Here is an 18,185-nt window from a genome sequence, read left to right as displayed (position 1 = left end):
GTTGCTGCTCCCTTTGCCTGGAATACTTTTCCTCTAGATAGTCACATTACCTCCTCCCTCATCTCTGTTGTCTTTGCTCAGATGCCATCTTCCTTGAGCTTCCTATTTTAAATTGCAGTGTTTCTTACCCCTACCTCACTAATATTCTCTCAAAGAACCCTTCAACAACATGGGTTTGAACTATGTAGGTCCACTTATATGTGGAGTTTTTTCAGTAAATATATTGGAAAACTTTTTGGAGACTTGTAACAGTTTGAAAAAGTTTTGCAGAAGAAATATCAAAAAGAAATTAAGAAAAAGGTATGTTATAAATGCATAAAATATATGTAGATACTAGTCAGCTTTATCATTTGCTACCATAAAAGAAACACATATCTATTGTAAAAGGTAAAATTTATCAAAACTTATGCACACAAACACTATAGACAGGACATGGAGCCATTTGCAGTTGAGAGAAATGTAGTATTAAATCATAACTGCATAAAGTTAACTAGTGTATACGACTGTAATAATTTTATAGCCATCTTCTTTTCTATTGCAGTGAGCTCAAATGTTGCAAGTATCTGCTTAAAACATTGTGTGACGCTAATCATCTCTGCGTGAGCAGTTTGTCCCTTCAGTAAATTCATATCACCATAAAAATTGATCTCTTGAGGTTCTCTTGTATTTTTCTTTGTATTTAGTGTGATACCATAAACCTTGCAACACCATGGGACTCATACAGAGTGCCACTAGTGATGCTCCGAAGAAGAAAAAAGTCATGATAATACCAGAAAAAGTTGAATTGCTTTATACATACTGTAGATCGAGGTCTGTAACTTGTAAACAGATGACATAAACTTAAGGTATTAATAAATACAGTACTGTAAATGTATTTTCTCTTATGATTTTCTTAACATTTTTTTCTAGCTTTATTGTAAGCATACAGTATATAATACATACACAAAATATGTGTTAAATCAACTGTTTATGTTATCCATAAGGCTTCCAGTCAACAGTAGGCTATTAGTAGTTAAGTTTTGGGGGAGCCAAAAGTTGTATGCAGATTTGTGACTGCGCAGGGGGTGGGGACAGGGCCCCTAACCCCAACGTTGTTCAAGGGTTAAGTATACTATATAATTTACTTTGTTTATTGCTATGGTCTTTGAGAGCAGGGTTTTTTGTTTGTTTTTTTCTATATCCTCAGTGTCCAGAAAAGTCCGGGTACGTAGTGGATATTCACCAAATATTTGTTAAGTAAAAGAGTTCATCATTCTCAAGAAATATTTATATAGTGCCACCTCTATTCCAGGCAACTGGAAAGAGGAGGGGTGAACACTGTGGGTAAGATACAGTCTCTGCCCTTGAACTTCAGTACAGAGGAATCAAAATTGGCTTTAATACTGGCTGCTGGAGAATGGTGGTGCCAACGGGGAAACTGCTGAAAAGAATGTATAGTCCTACTGGCTTTTTTAGAAAGGAGTTATAAAAGTGTTAAAGCTCTTAAGCCTAGTAATTATACTTCTGGGGCTGTGTTCTAAGGATAGAGTGTTCTGAATACTTACAGGACCAAGGAGATCCATAATACCAAGAAATTAGAAACATTTTATATATCTACTTATAGAATGGTAGGTATATTGTGGTATCTTTATTTATTTGGTTATTAGTAGTCATTAAGTGATATTTATAATGATCTAAACACGGGGAAATGTTTAGAAATTTTAAAAATTAAAAATTACTGCTAATGCGACCTTAACACAAACTTCAGCTTTTTATTTTAGTCTCTTTCAATTTGTACACTGATACATCCTAGAAATGCTACCCTTAAGTGGGCTTTTATGTGTCCCGTTTTTCTCTTTGAGAAGCTCACTTGGGCAGCTGCTGCAGTGGGGCTAAGCACCAGGTATCGTCAACACTGCAAAAGGGCCCTTACAGGCCCTGATTGAAGCAGCAGGGCAGCCCTCTAATTGAATGAAGCTCATTCCTCGGGAAGTCAGTTGCTGGAGCTTGCATCTTCACAGAGCTGTTTCTCTTCTGAGGGTGTACCTTCAACCTCGCCAACTCTCCTGTCTCCTTTGCCTTTTCCAGATATTTTCCTAAATAGAACTAAAAAGGAAACATACTACAATGGTATTAATGATTACTATCTGGGTGTTGGATTGGTGGATTTTTTTCTTCCACTGTATGCCAAATTTTCTTTCTTTTTCCTTCTTCCCTTTTTTTTTTTTTTTTGGAGACAGGGTCTCACTCTGTTTCCCAAGGCTGTGGATAGTGGCAGTCATGGCTCATTGCAGCCTCGATCTCCTGGGCTCAAGGAGGTGATTCCTCTGCCTCAGCCTTCTAAGTAGCTGGGACTATGGGTGTGTGTGCCACCACACCCAGCTAATTTTTATTTTTATTTTTTGTAGAGATGTGGTCTTGCTATGTTGCCCAGGCTCAAATTTTCTTTATGAATTTGTATTAACACCCAAAATCTTATTAAAATAATCTCTGGCTAGCATTGCGATCTTGAGCAAGACACTCTGCACTTATCTCCAGAGGCCCTTTCAGCTCAATGAATTGTTATTACTTTGGGGTATGTGGTGTTTAAAGTTCTGGTGGGACATACATCCTTGTGTGTTAAGTTGCCTTTCCTTCTTAGCTAGCATTTATTTACTTTCCTAGTACTTGAGTTTCTCTTCCATTTTGTTTGTTTTACCTGTTTTTGGTTAACCTTTTACTTAGGCTATGGATTATCACTATAAGATTAAGGTTAAAAGAAAAATAGGAGGACAGAGCTAGCAGGGCGGTTAGTAAATTAATAATGAAGCTTCCCAGGCCCTCCTCTCCCTTCTTCCCTCCCCTCCTCCCAGGTAAGTACTCAGAGATACTGCAGCGAGTCTATCTTTTTCTTTTTTTTTTTTTTTAAAGAATACTTTTAGGGGAATGAGAAAAGGCAATTGTTGCTTTTTCATCCATTTATTCTGCCAACCTTTCCTATCTTTCTTTCCCCTGTGTTCCTGATAGGTAGGTCATATCGTTTAACTTGCTTTTCATGAACCCTCTGTAGCTGTGTGTGTGTGTGTGTGTGTGTGTGTGTATGTGTGCGTGCACTTTAAATCGGGGGCAATTTTGTGTCCCAGAGGACATTTGTGAATTTCTGAAGATTTTTTTGGTCTTCACTGGGGAGCTGTTCCTGGCATCTAGTGGGTAGAGATCACGATGCTGCTAAACATCCTAAAATGCACAGAAACATTAAATTATAAGAATTATATAGTCCAAAAGGTCAGTAGTGCTGATGTTGAAAAACCCTGCTCTGTAGTACTTATTTCAGTACCATAAAAGGAAAAGAGATGGTATATAATTGTATGCTGCTGTCAAGTACCTGCTTAAGGAAGACAAAGCTCTTGATATATTTGAACTACTTGGTTTGTATTGGTTTGCACTTAGATTGTTCAGGCGTTCCTGAGAATTGTGAACTTTGGTGGTAGAGGGGTGGTTCTGCTGTGATCCAGTGTTTGTTTTTTTTTTTAGTTCAAGAACATTTTCAGTTGCCTTCTAGGTTCCCTCCTCCATTGCCAGAGTATGTGTAGTGGATAGGTGTAAGTAGGACCCATGTTTCTGTAACCCTTCTGATTTAGGTAATCTGTGATTGTGTATCCTGGGTGGTGGTGATGGTGAACAATATGTAATCTTATGAAGCCTATATTCCAAATCCAAGTGGTTCTGAACTGGCCTTGGGAATGAGACATCATGGCTAACTATTTAGATTCAAGTTAAGAATAAAATGATTAAGATTACTGGATGACTTTTATTTTTGGTCGTCTAGAGCAGTGTTTCCCAATTTTTCACTTCCAGGTTATTTTCATACCTTGCATATTCTGAAACATTCTGGGAAACAAACCACGATTAAAGGAAAGATTGTTTTTAAAAAAATTTTTTTTAAAAATTATTTTTATTTTTAACTATTTTTTAGTTTTTGAGACAATCTCGTACTTTCATCTGGGCTGGGGTGCAGTGGCATAATCTTGGCTCACTGCAGCCTCTACCTCCTAGGTTCAAGCGGTTCTCCTGCTTCAGCCTCCCCAGTAGCTGGAATTATAGGTGCTCACCACCACACCTGGCTAATTTTTGTATTTTTAGTAGAGATGGGGTTTTGCCATGTTGGCCAGGCTGGTCTTGAACTCCTGACCTCACGTGATCCGTCTGCCTCGGCCTCCCAAAGTGCTGGGATTACAGGCATGAGCCTTTTTTTGACCGTTCAATTTGGTTGGTTAGTTTAATAATGAAAACTGCGTTTGCCAGTTAGGTTACATGGTATATGTTTTCTACACATCAAATAAGCTAATCTGCAGCTTTAGGTTTTGACAAAATACACTTGAAGTACAAGGTAAAGCTGTTTTGGAAAAGATTGAGCCATACTGGCAGAAGTGTACTTTTTGTTTTCAAAAATAGGTTTTAGTTGTTTTTTTTTTTCTTTGAGACACTGTCTCGCGCCATTGCCAGGCTGAACTGCAGTGATGTGATCATGGCTCGCTACAGCCTCGAACTGCTGTGCTCTGGTGATCCTCCTGCCTCAGCCTCCTGAGTAGCTGGGACTGTAGGCATATACCACCACTCCCAGGTAATTTTTAAAGTTTTTGTAGGGACAAGGTCTCCCTGTGTTGCCCAGGCTAGACTTGCACCCCTGAGCTCAAGTGATCCTCGTGCCTCAGCCTCCTAAAGTGCTGAGATTAAAGGCATGAGCTACTGTGCCTGGCCATTGTAATATTCTTTCAACTTTTATGATGACTTGAATATTTTCAAAACAAAAAAATTGGGAAAAGCTTTATAGTCACAGGGAATTAAAACAATAATTTTAAGAAGCATATTTCGGTATTATAAGAAATGATTTACTGGGACTAGCTGGGCGGTGGCTCATGCCTGTAATCCCAGCACTTTGGGAGGCCAAGGTGGGTGGAACTTGAGGTCAGGAGTTAGAGACCAGTCTGGCCAACATGGGGGAAACCCCATCTCTACTAAAAATACAAAATTAGCTGGGTGTGGTGGTGCACGCCTGTAATCCCAGCTACTCGGGAGGCTGAGGCATTGCTTGAACCTGGGAGGTGGAGGTTGCAGTGAGCTGAGATCACGCCATTGAACTCCAGCCTGGGCGACAGAGTGAGACTCCATCTAAAAAAAAAAAAAAAAAAGAGAAATGACTTACTGGGGCCAGATGTGGTGTCTCACACCTGTAATCCTAGCACTTTGGGAGGCTGCGGAGGGAGGATTGCTTGAGCCCAGGAGTTTGAAACCAGCCTGGGCAACATAGACCTCCTCATCTCTACAAAAAAAAAATTAGCCAGGCATGGTGGCATCTTCCTGTAGTCCCAGGTACTCCAGAGGCTGAGGTGAGAGGATCACTTGAGCCTGGGAGGTTGAAGATGCAGTGAACCGTGATGGTACCACTGTAGTCTATCTAGCCTGGTGACAGAGCAAGACCCTGTCTCAAAAAAAAAAAATTAACTCACCAGGATGAAATATATTAAATTAGGATAATATTATGTGGGAGAAGTAGAATGAAGGACTTTTCATAAGTTTTTGTAAATGGATGATGACGGGTATGAAATTGCTGTGGCTTTTAGCTTTCTTTGGATGCATTTAAAAGAGATGGAATTATTTTAAAATACCAGCTTTACAGTTGCAGCAAAAGCAAGAATTGACAAATGGATCTAATTAAACTAAAAGATTCTGCACAGCAAAAGAAACTATCAACAGAGTAAACAGACAACCTACAGAATAAGAGAATATATTTACAAACTATGCATCCAACAAAGGTCTAATATCCAGAATGTATAAGGAACTTAACAAGCAAAAAATATCCCCATTGAAAAGTGGGCAAAAGTCATGAACATTTCTTAAAAGAGGAAATTTTTTTTTTTTTAAGTGGCCAAGAAACATGAAAAATGCTCAACATCACTAATCAGATAAATGCAAATCAAAACCACAGTGAGGGATCATCTCATACCAGTCAGAATGGCTATTATAAAAAAGTCAAAAAACAGATGCTAGGGAGGCTGTGGGGGAAAAGGGAACACTTATACACAGCTGGTGTGAATGTAAACTAGTTCAGCCACTGTGGAAAGCAGTTTGCAGATTTCTCAAAGAACTGAGAATTGTGATTTGACCCAGCAATCCCATTACTGAGTATATATCTAAAAGAAAATAAATTGTTCTACCAAAAAGACGTGCACCCATGTTCATTGCAGCACTGCTCACAATAGCAAAGACATGGTACCAACCCAGGTGTCTATCAATAGTGGACTGGATAAAGAAAATGTAGCGGCCGGGCGTTGTGGCTCATGCCTGTAATCCCAGCACTTTGGGAGGCCGAGGCAGGTGGATCGCCTGAGGTCAGGAGTTCGAGACCAGCCTGACCAACATGGAGAAACCCCATCTCTACTAAAAGTTCAAAATTAGCCAGCCGGGTGTGGTGGCGCATGCCTGTAATCTCAGCTACTTGAGAGTCTGAGGCAGGAGAATCACTTGAACCCGGGAGGTGGAGATTGCAGTGAGCTGAGATTGCGCCATTGCACTCCAGCCTGGGCAACAAGAGCAAAACTCTGTCTCAAATAAAAAAAAAAAAAATGTGGTACATATACACCGTAGAATACTACACAGCCATTAAAAAGAATTAAGTAATGTCCTTTATAGCATGTAAATGCAGCTGGAGGATATTATTCTAAGTGAATTAATACAGAAACAGAAAACCAAATACTGCAAATACCGCATGTTCTCACTTATAAGTGGGAGCTAAACATTGGGCACACATGGACATAATGATGGCAAAAATTGACGCTGGGGTCTAGTAGAGGGAGGAAGGAGGGAAGGAGACAAGGTTGAAAAACTGTTGGAGGCCGGGCGCGGTGGCTCATGCTTGTAATCCCAGCACTTTGGGAGGCCGAGGCGGGTGGATCACGAGGTCAGGAGATCGAGACCACGGTGAAACCCCGTCTCTACTAAAAATGCAAAAAAATTAGCCGGGCGTGGTGGCGGGCGCCTGTAGTCCCAGCTACTCGGAGAGGCTGAGGCAGGAGAATGGCGTGAACCCGGGAGGCGGAGCTTGCAGTGAGCCGGGATTGCGCCACTGCACTCCAGCCTGGGCGACAGAGCGAGACTCCGTCTCAAAAAAAAAAAAAAAGAAAAACTGTTGCATACTATGTGGTAAGCAGGCAAACAGGTTTGAAGACTTTAGATCTGGCTAACATTCCTTTACCTCTTTGGGTTCTATGATTATGGTGCTAAGAGTTCACTCAGTAATACTGCTGACTGGCAGATCATCCAGCGTGGACAGAGTGACTTTTAGCAAAGGCACTATGTGGTTTATGAAGCACAGCCATAACCCAAATCTAGATTATCCCTGCAGCTTTACTATATAAAGTTCAGCTGCTGACAGCAATTATGACACATTATTTATATTGTTTTATGATCTTAGGATTTCCTGTTTCTATAAATGCGGATAATTTCTTTAAAAATAATACAAGTTAAGGATACGCCTAACATAATTTTCAGTGCCCATGAAAATAGTAATTCAATAAGCAAGAAGTTTATAAGTGAACTTCATTTTATTCTATTAAGTGTCTTATTAAAAAAACTGTCTGGAAGAATTTGACTCATAATAGTTACTTTGACTTGAGGTCATTCATACAGAGATTTGGAATGTGTACCATGAATATTTAGTTTTGCTGGAAATCTAATTGTATGTTAATGTGTAAACTGTGGCCTGTAGTACTTACTGATTGATTGAAATAGTCTCCTAAAAGGTTAAGATTTAATTTTTAGGTTGGAAGAGTGGGGCATACAAGGTCCATGCACACACTGTGTGGCCCCCAAGAATAAGGGGCTGAAAACCATATGTACTTTCTGTTGGCCAGGAACAGTAGAACATCATACCTTTGAATAGATCAAACTGTCTGCTTCATAAAGAGACTTCAGCATTGTTCTTATAAAACCTCATCAAATGTTTCCTTGATTTTATACTTGAAAGTGGGAGACTGTAGAGGCTTAATTTAATAAAATACCCATTTAAAAATCAGTAGCGGTATTTTCAAAAGTGTTCTCTAAACCATGAAAATCAGAAAATTAACATTACTACCATCTCATTGTCTGACTCCATTTGGGTTTTGTCACTTTCTCAGTGATGTTCTTTATCGCAAAATATCCAATTTAGAATCACATAACATTTAGTTGATTTGTTTCTTTAGTCTCCTTTAGTCTGAAGTAGTTATTCACTTTTCCCTCTGCTTTAAAGATTAGAGACCAGTTATTTAGTAAAATGGATTTGAATTTGGGTTGTACAGTGTTTTCTCATTATTAGAGTCAGGTTGTGTATCTTAGGCAGGAATTTCACAAAACTGATTCTGTGTTCGTCTCATTGCATGCTGTCAGATGGCATATGATTTTAGGTTGTCTTTTTTTCTGGCGATGCTCACCGGGCACTTGATTGAGGTGGTGTCTGTTTAGGTGTTTTGTATTTGTTTCCTATTGCTGCTGTAACAAATTACCACAAACTCATTGGTTTAAAACAGCACAAATTTGTTCTCTTAACAATTCTGGAGGCCAGAAGTCCAAAATCAGTTTCTTTGGGCCAAAGTCATAACATTGGCAGGGCTAGTTCCTTCTGGAGGCTTTAGGGTAGAATCTGTTTTCTTACCTTTTCCAGCTTCTGTAGATAGCCTGTATTTTTTAGCTTGTGGCCCTTCTTTCATCTTTAAAAAGGGCATTAGTCCATCATCTGCTTCCATTGTCACATTACCATCTGTCTTTGACCCTTCTGCCTCCCTCTTAAACGTACCCCTGTGATTATGGTCCTCCTATGATAATCTCCCTATTTCAAGATCCTTAACTTAGTCATATCTGTAAAGTCCCTTTTGTCATTCGAGATAGTATATTTACTGGTTCCAGGTATTAGGATGTGGACATCTTGGGGGACAGTTATTCAGCCTACCCCACTGCAAAGTCATTTGTTTCCCCTTTGTAATTAGTATTTTGTGGGAGGATACTTGGATTCCTGGTTCCTGTTAGTGGAGAGTGGTATTTAGAAGCCAAGATCTGCATGCTAGATGTGCTCATTGCTACTGGGATTTTGCTGCTCCTAGGCCCACTTAGTAGATAGAGCTAGGGAGTACGTATATATGTATTTAGAGCTGCATTTGTATTTGTTTATTAAAAGACATTCATTCATAGTGATATTTTTAATTCCAGTCCAACAGTACAGGGTTCATTCTTGTTTTCTATTTTTTCACTCCTTTTTCTTGACAGTGGAAAACCGACTCCAGGTATCTTTAATATATTAACTTATTCAATCAGTTCCGCTGCATATTATCAGTCTCCTTTTCTGCTACCATACTCTCCCCTACACAGATCTCTTCCTCTTCCTGATACTTGGTTTTGGTACTTCTTGCTGGGTAGTCCTCCCATGTGGATGACTTCATCTAAGCGTGGTGGTAACAAGGTAGTTGGACTTCTTACATGGTGGTTTTGGAACCTTCTATATGCCAAGTCCTTTTACTTACCTGTTACCTCATTTAAGAACTGCAGTTTTGTAGATTTTTTTTAATATGGTAAAAAAGAAAACTTATAATTAGCCAGCTGGACTCATTTTAGATCATCTCAATTGTGTTGGCAGCATTCAAAACATCGTAAGTTAGGAGCCAGTTGAACATACACCTTCTTCTCTCCATCAGACCTGATGAGTGTGTTTACCTTGGCCATGCCAGTGTCATAGAGCTTCTTCACAGCCTATTTGATCTGGTTGGCCTTGACATCCATAGTAAACACAAATGTGGTGTTGTCTTCTTCATGGCTGACTTAGTGGTCAAGGGGAACTTGATAATGGCATAATGATAAAGCTTGTTTTTTGTGGGGGTGTTCTTCCTAGGACATTTGAACTGCCTTTGGAGCTGCATTGTCTTAGGCCACTGGAAGGTGGGTGGCCAGTCTTACTTTGTGTGGTTGTGGATGCCTTTCAGCACTGCCTTCTTGTTCTTCAAAGCCTTTGCTTTGACTTTGGCTTTGGGGTGGGCAAGGGCTTCCGCCTTTGTTTTTGGTGCCATCTTCTTAAAAAGGCAGATTTTTATTTCAAAACTTAATTTTTATTTTTTTGGGACGGAGTCTTGCTCTGTCACCTGGGCTGGAGTGCAGTGGCATGATCTCGGCTCACTGCAACCTGCCTCCCGGATTCAAGTGATTCTGCTGCCTCAGCCTCTCGAGTAGCTGGGACTACAGGAACGTGCCACCACGCCTGGCTAATTATTTGTCTTTTTAGTAGAGAGGGGGTTTCACCGTGTTAGCCAGGATGGTCTCTGTCTCCTGACCTCGTGATCTGCCTGCCTCGGCCTCCCAGTACATTTTTTTTTTATTTAAACTTGGGAGAGTCTTTCAATCCAAGTGCTCGGGATGAATTTAGTAAAACAATACATACTATTTTTGCTTGGGCTTAATTTCTTTTTAATTGAATGGCAAGATTTTCCTGAGGATTAAAATAATAGCTTTTTTTTTTTTTTTTGAGATGGAGTTTCACTCTTGTTGCCCAGGCTGGAGTGCAATGGCGTGATCTCGGCTCACTGCGACCTTTGCCTCCCAGGTTCAACTGATTCTCCTGCCTCACCCTGCTGAGTAACTGGGATTACAGGCATGCGCCACCACACCTGGCTAATTTTGTATTTTTAGTAGAGGTGGAGTTTCACCATGTTGGCCAGGCTGGTCTTGAACTGGCTGGTCTTGAATTCCTGACCTCGTGATCTGCCCGCCTCAGCCTCCCAAAGTGTTAGGATTACAGGCGTGAGCCACTGCCCCAGCCTTAAGATAAAAGCTTTTGTCTCAACTCTTATATAAACTTAAGTTCTTTTTGTTTGCTTGTTTTGAGATGGAGTTTTACTCTGTTGCCCAGGCTGGAGGGATCTCAGCTCACTGCAACCTCCGTCTCCTGGGTTCAAGTGATTCTCATGTCTCAGCCTCCCGAGTAGCTGGGACTACAGGCGTGCACCACCATGCCTGGCTAATTTTTGTATTTTTAGTAGAGATGGGGTTTTGCCGTGTTGGCCAGGTTGGTCTTTAACTCCTGACCTCAGGTGATCCACCTGCCTCAGCCTCCCAAAGTGCTGGGATTATAGAGGTGAGCCACGGTGCCTGACCCCATAAACCTAAGTTTTACGGGTTTAGGAGACTTTTCCAGCTTAACACAAAATAATTAGAATTTGTGATACTGAATTTTACTCTACCCTTTTTTTTTTTTTTTTTGAGACAGAGTTTCACTCTTGCTGCCTAGGCTGCAGTGCAATGGCGTGATCTCGGCTCACTGCAACTTCTGCCTCCCAGGTTCAAGCAGTTCTCCTGCCTCAGCCTCCCGAGTAGCTGGGATTACAGGCATGCACCACCACGCCTGGCTAATTTTGTGTTTTTGGTAGAGACAGGGTTTCTCCATGTTGAGGCTAGTCTCGAACTCCTGACCTCAGGTGATCTACCCACCCCAGCCTCCCAAAGTGCTGGGATTACAGGCGTGAGCCACCGCGCCCAGCCCCCCCTCCTTTTTTTTAAATAAAATTTTTAAATAGTGCTTTTTTTGGGGGATGGGAGTGCACTGAGGCAGGAGGAGTGCTTGAGGCCAGGAGTTTGAGACCAGCCTTGGCAACATAGCAAGACCCAGTTTCTACAAAAAAAAAAAAAATAAAAAATAAAAGGAATACTTCACAAATTTGCGTGTCATCTTTGGGTGAGGGCCATGCTAATCTTCTCTGTATTGCTCCAGTTTTAGTGTATGTCCTGCTCCGGTTTTAATGTATGTGCTGCTGAAGCAAGTACTCTTTGTTTTAACTGCAAGTTGATTTTACGTTACAGCTCCAAATCTTACTAGTTTTATCTTAAATAGATGAGAGCTAAACTTTGTTGATTAGAAGACATTTTGATAGGCATTTATTTTTGTGTTTGAAGAGTATTATTTCTGCTTAGCTTCCTTAATAAACCATGTTTTACTATTTTATACTTCATGTTCCTTCTATAGCAAAGGGGAAAGAGGGAGAGAATTTCCCAGAAATTACTGATTATATCTGACTAAATATTTTGGGTGCAAGTCAGTTTTTGCATTTTCATTAAGTCTTATTTCCAAAATGGTCACCTGGTAGTTGAATGAAGTTTTCTAGGTAGGTTGTTTGTTCTAAATGGCAGAAAATTTAACCTATCTTGTAAGTTTTTTAAAGGCTATTTGAATAGGCAGTAATTTCATGTTCCATTAAACTATTAGCGTGGTAATGAAGGTTAGTTAACCAGTTAACTGGTTAACTAACCTTCACTGTGAAAAATGGTTTTTAATTCATCTTGTTTTTCTTTCTTGACAGAGCAAATTCGATTAAAGAATATCAGAAAAGTATATGGAAGGTGTATGTGGTATCGTTTACGGTTATTAAAACCCCAGCCAAATATTATTCCTACAGTAAAGTAAGTAATGGATTTCAAGAAAAAAACTACTTAATGCTTACCCTTTGCTAGGTCATACAACATATACGTGTAATGATGAATAAGTCATTGTGTCTGTAAAGAAATTGTAATCTATAGTAAGGGTAAGATACGAGAAAATGTGGGAACAGTCTGAACAGATTGGTTTAGGAGTTCAAAGGAAGGAGAGTGTTGCTGGAGATCGGGGGTAGAGAGAGATAAGTCATATCTTGAAGGACTTTGTGCACCTTGTGCAAAGATTTGAATTTTATCTTAAAGACTATGGGGGAATCTTTAAAAGATTTCAGAAGTAGAGAGGTGACATGAACAAATTAGCATTTCATGGTGATAATTAAAAGTTTATTGAGCACATACTGTATGCTAGAATCTGTGCTAGGGCTTTATATGTTATCTAATTTAATTCTGTATTAACTTCAAAGTAGATGGTTTTGCTTTTTCTCAGATGAGGAAACTGAGGCTAAGAATGATGACATAACTTGACCAAAGTCATGTGGTTAGAAGTGTTGGATCAGGGACCTAATCACCCTTTATTTTAAACAGGCCATTAACATGTTTAGTTACAGCAGACCAGTTTAATCCTGTGAGGCTATGGGGTGTACTGGTTAAGAACAAGGCTTTGGACATTTATCCTGCGTCATCAATTTAGAGGTAATAGATGAAACTGACAGGAGGTGAGAGAGTTAACCATTATTGGACTACTATGTCTTGTGAATTACCTACATTTATCCAGTAGATAGGAAGAGAAGATGTAGCAAAAGAAATTAGTGAGAGTAGAAACAATTATTTAGAAATCTTGGTTTAAATGACAGCTTTTTTCAGCATAATTTCAGGGGGTTTAGTTTTTAGTTTTTCTTTGTAAGGTTTGACTTTAACTAATTTCTTTTTCTTTTCTTTTCTTTTCTTTTTTTTTTTTTTTTGAGACAGAGTCTTGCTGTGTTGCCCAGGCTGGAGTGCAGTGGTGCTATCTTGGCTCACTGCAGCCTTAGCCTCCTTGGGCTCAGGCATCCTCCCACCTTAGCCTCCTGAGTAGGTGGGAGTACAGGTGCGTGCCGCTACACCTGGTTAATTTTTTTTTTTTGTATTCTTTGTAGGGGTGGGGTTTCACCATGTTCCCCAGGCTGGTCTCAAACTCTTGGGCTCAAGTGATCTGCCTGCCTCGGCCTCCAAAAGTGGTAGGATCACAGGCATGAGCCACCTTGCATGAGCCACCCAGTTTAGTTTCTTTGTAGGAGGAGGGAAATTCTAGCTTTGGTGTTAAGAGTTCTTTAATGATGTGAAACTAAAGGCAAAGTTAGTGTTGAAAAGAGTAATTTTCTCTTCACTGTTTATTCTTTACTGTTGGTTCTCATTTTAAATTAAATTTTCATAAAGCAGCAAGACTCCCCCCCATATCTGCAGGTTCCACGTGGGAAGATTCAATCAACTGTGAATCTAAAATATTTGGGGGAAAAAAGCAATAAAAATAATAATACAACAATTAAAAGTGTAAATAAAAATACAGTGTAATAACTGTTTCCACAATGTGTATTGTATTAGGTAATATCAGTAATTTAGAGATGATTTAATGTACATGGGAGGATGTATATAGGTTATATGCAAATACTATATCATTTTATACTGGGGACTTGAGCGTCCATGGATTTTAGTATCTGTGGGGTCCTGGAACCAGTCCCCTGAGGATACCAAGGGACGCCTGTATTTTTGGCCTCCCAGTCTCTTGTCTGGCTTTGTTCAACACTTTGTGATTTAATTAAAGTACAGATTAAGGGAGTTTAGGTAAGGAAGAATTAAATATATACTAGTAACAATTTAGATAAGGTCATAAACCATTAAAACTTTTACTACTTAATCTTGAAGCATTCTTTCAAAGTTAAACAGTTGTTGTGTAATGCTTCTCTTCTGACACCATCTGCCAAAGGAAGGCATGTAATTTTTGGAAGTTGCTTCTAAAGATGACGCTTCAGGCTGGGCATGGTAGCTCATGCCTGTAATCCCAGCACTTTGGGAGGCCGAGGTGGGCGGATCACCTGAGGTCAGGAGTTGGAGACCAGCCTGGCCAACATGGTGAAACCCTGTCTCTACTAAAAAAATACAAAAAATTAGCCAGGCATGGTGGTGCGTGCCTGTGGTCCCAGCTACTCAGGAGGCTGAGGCAGGAGAATTGCTTGAGCCCAGGAGGCGGAGGTTGCAGTGAGCCGAGATTGTGTCACTGCACTCCAGCCTAGGTGACAAAGCAAGACTCCATTCCCCACCCAGAAAAAAAGATGACACTTCAAGTTAATTACTGAAGCCAAGTGTGGGGAAAACGCTTATCTTTTCAGAGGAACCAAACAGGTTTTTTAAAAAAATTGAGCACAGAGCATGATGTGATCCGTTATGTTTCTATCTTTGCTTTGGCTCTCAGGAAACTATAGAGCATGGCTTTATTGGTTGTGGTAATTTTCATTAGCCTTGGGATTCTGTTATGAGCTTCTCCTTTCCTCTTCTCATTCCTTGGCTTGGAGAACTAGATGCTCCATGTAAAACATAAGGTCTAGCATATCCTAGGTGTTTTGTTCCTTTTCCCTTGCTTGGTTTTTAATCTTGCTTTTTTGGTTTCCAATTTCATTTTATCTTTGTTTTGTGAGCTTTGTTTGTTAGCCTTTTGGATGAGTCAGGAAAAAAGGGGAGTTAATTCGTGTGGGAATAAAGCATATTTTCAATTTTTTTGTTTTGTTTTTAGCATATTGAGGCTACTACCAAATTTTGGATTTAAAAAGTGTTAAAAAAAAAGTTTGCTGTTGTAGGCTGGCCGTGGTGGCTCATGCCTTAATTCCAGTGCTTTGGGAGGCTGAGGTGGGAGGATTGCTTGAGCCTGGGAGGTTGAGGCTGCAGTGAGCCATGATCATGATTTAAAGACAGGTCATTCCAATTTTGTTTAATTTGGCCTCATAAGATTCATTTGATGTATTTGTCTAACAGTTCTTGCTCAGTGTAACAAATTGTCATACAAAGGGTATAAGAAATAAAAGTCATTCGGTATAAGAATAAAAGTCATTCATCACCTAAAGCTAGTTATTATTAAGATAATTACTTTATACACTTATTTATAATATAACATATATACATAGAGTTTTGAAAGCTATTTTGTAAATTTAACAATATAAGATAGATAGTCATCCACAGCAAATATTTTTAGTGGCCAGAAAGTATTTCACTGTAGAGGCTGGGTGCAGTCACTCACCCCTGTAATTCCAGCACTTTGGGAGGCTGAGGCAGGCGGATCACTTGAGGTCAGGAGTTTGAGACCAGCCTGGCTAACATGGTGAAACCCCATCTCTACTAAAAATACAAAAATTAGCTTTGTGTGGTGGCGTGTGCCTGTAGTTTCAGCTACTCAGGAGGCTGAGGTTGCGGTGAGCCAAGATCGTGCCATTGCACTCCAGCCTGGGCAACAGAGCGAGACTCCATCTAAAAAAAAAAAAGTTCATCAAATGTACAAATGAACTAATGGTACATCTCTACAGTGAAATACTTTCTCTTATTTACATCTGTGACCGCCGTTTTATACTTACTCTTTCCAAATTATTTGAAGTGAAATGGATTGATAGACTATTGGCTACAAAATGTTGCATTGTGTGGCTGTATCACGGTTTATTTAATTATTTCTCTGTAAATGGTTTATTTAATCAGTTCCTGTGAGTGGAAATTTAGGTTGTTTCCAAAGTTTTACTACTATAAGCAAGGCTATGTATTTATTTTTGCACAATAGACCAATTGTTTTTCCTAGTTTATCTTAATAAAAGTGTAATTGCTGGGTCAGAGCAATTCTTTTTTACATTAAATGATTTACTTAGCATTTATATATTTTGATCTAATTTAATGGGTCCAGTAAGTTAATGAGTTGAATTCACTTCTTCTGTATTTAAAGTTGTGCAAATAGTAACTGAGAAAATCTATAACATAGTAGACACTGTACTAGATTATAAAGAATGCAGAGGTAAAAAAGACACCGTCCTTGCTGTAACAGGAGTTTGTAACCCAGTGATTGTAGAATTTGAGTCAGTAGCATAGTGATATGGTACTACTGTAGAGTTTTTGCCTTGACCTTGCCAGAATGTCTTTAGACTCTATGCAGATGTATTTGTTTATGATTCACTTATCTTTTTCCTAAACAGGAAAATAGTTCTGCTTGCAGGATGGGCATTGTTCTTATTCCTTGCATATAAAGTTTCCAAAACAGACCGAGAATACCAAGAATACAATCCTTATGAAGTATTAAATTTGGATCCTGTAAGTAGTATTTTTATATAATGCACATTAGTTTAATGATCCCATGAAAATGCTATAGGTCCTCATTCTAAAAGAAATTGTCCATTCCTATAGAAATCAGACTTTGGTCAGTTTGTTTATTAAAATAAGATGTCTAATCCTCTGTTATTATAATTTAAGCTGTAACTGTTGATTGTTATGTTATTAATAATTGGTTTTCAATTGCTAAAATATAAGAATATTTGAAGATGAGAGGAGAGGTTAACTTTTATTTTTGAGACAGAGTCTCACTCTGTAGCCCAGGCTGGAGTGCAGTGGTGTGATCTCGGCTCACTGCAAGCTCCGCCTCCCGGGTTCATGCCATTCTCCTGCCTCAGCCTCTCAAGTAGGCGCCCGCCATCATGCCTGGCTAATTTTTTGTATTTTTAGTAGAGACGGGGTTTCACCGTGTTAGCCAAGATGGTCTCGATTTCCTGACTTTGTGATCCGCCCACCTCGGCCTCCCAAAGTGCTAGGATTACAGGCATGAGCCACTGCGCCCGGCTGGTTAACATTTTTTAAGGGCTTTTTTTTTTTTTTTTTGAGACGGAATCTTGCTCTGTCGCCCAGGCTGGAGTACAGTGGCGCGACCTTGGCTCACTGCAAGCTCTGCCTCCCAGTTCATGCCATTCTCCTGCCTCAGCCTCCCAAGTAGCTGGGACTACAGGCGCCCGCCATCACGCCCGGCTAAGTTTTTGTATTTTTAGTAGAGACGGGGTTTCACCGTGTTAGCCAGGATGGTCTTGATCTTCTGACCTCATGATCCACCCGCCTTGGCCTCCCACAGTGCTGGGATTACAGGCGTGAGCCACCATGCCCAGCCTAAAGACATTTTTTTTTTATTATTATACTTTAAGTTTTAGGGTACATGTGCACAACGTGCAGGTTTGTTACATATGTATACATGTGCCATGTTGGTGTGCTGCACCCATTAACTCGTCATTTAGCATTAGGTATATCTCCTAGTGCTATCCCTCCCCCCTCCCCCCACCCCAAACAGTCCCAGGTGTGTGATGTTCCCCTTCCTGTGTCCATGTGTTCTCATTGTTCAATTCCCACCTATGAGTGAGAACATGCAGTGTTTGGTTTTTTGTCCTTGCGATAGTTTGCTAAAGGCATATTTTTAAGAGAGATCTGTAATATTGGTTAATGCAAAGTTAAAACTGGGAGGATAATTTGTGTTAGTTGAATGATAAAAATCTTATGACGTTGTATTCATTGACACTTAAGCAGTGTGGTAAAATCTAGGTTGGGGGTCTTAGAAAGAATTAATATCAGCCGGGAACGGTGGCTTACACCTGTAATCCTAGCACTTTGGGAAGCTAAGGTGGGAGGATCGCTTGAGGTCAGGAGTTTGGGCAACATAGTGACACCCAGGCTCTATCAAAAAAAAAAAAAAAAATTACCTGGGTGTGGTAGCAACACACCTATAGTCCTAGTTACTT

The 18,185-nt window shown here is 39.9% G+C and overlaps 1 protein-coding gene and 1 pseudogene across 1 annotated transcript in view; one reads left to right on the top strand and one right to left on the bottom strand.

Annotated features, from left to right (window-relative positions):
- Positions 1 to 18,185, top strand: part of SEC63 (SEC63 homolog, protein translocation regulator) — an 84,737-nt gene that overhangs the window by 11,659 nt on the left and 54,893 nt on the right. The window contains exons 2-3 of the mRNA XM_055260542.2: positions 12,333 to 12,432; positions 16,608 to 16,722. Of these exons, the coding sequence (XP_055116517.1) occupies positions 12,333 to 12,432; positions 16,608 to 16,722 (215 nt within the window). The remainder of the gene's footprint in view (positions 1 to 12,332; positions 12,433 to 16,607; positions 16,723 to 18,185) is intronic.
- Positions 11,670 to 11,764, bottom strand: LOC129477889 (uncharacterized; annotated as a pseudogene).

This window comes from Symphalangus syndactylus, chromosome 2 (genome assembly GCF_028878055.3).
Source record: "Symphalangus syndactylus isolate Jambi chromosome 2, NHGRI_mSymSyn1-v2.1_pri, whole genome shotgun sequence".
Taxonomy (NCBI): domain Eukaryota; kingdom Metazoa; phylum Chordata; class Mammalia; order Primates; family Hylobatidae; genus Symphalangus; species Symphalangus syndactylus.
Note: the sequence above shows the minus strand (reverse complement) of the source record. Positions and strands in the feature narration are given on the sequence as shown.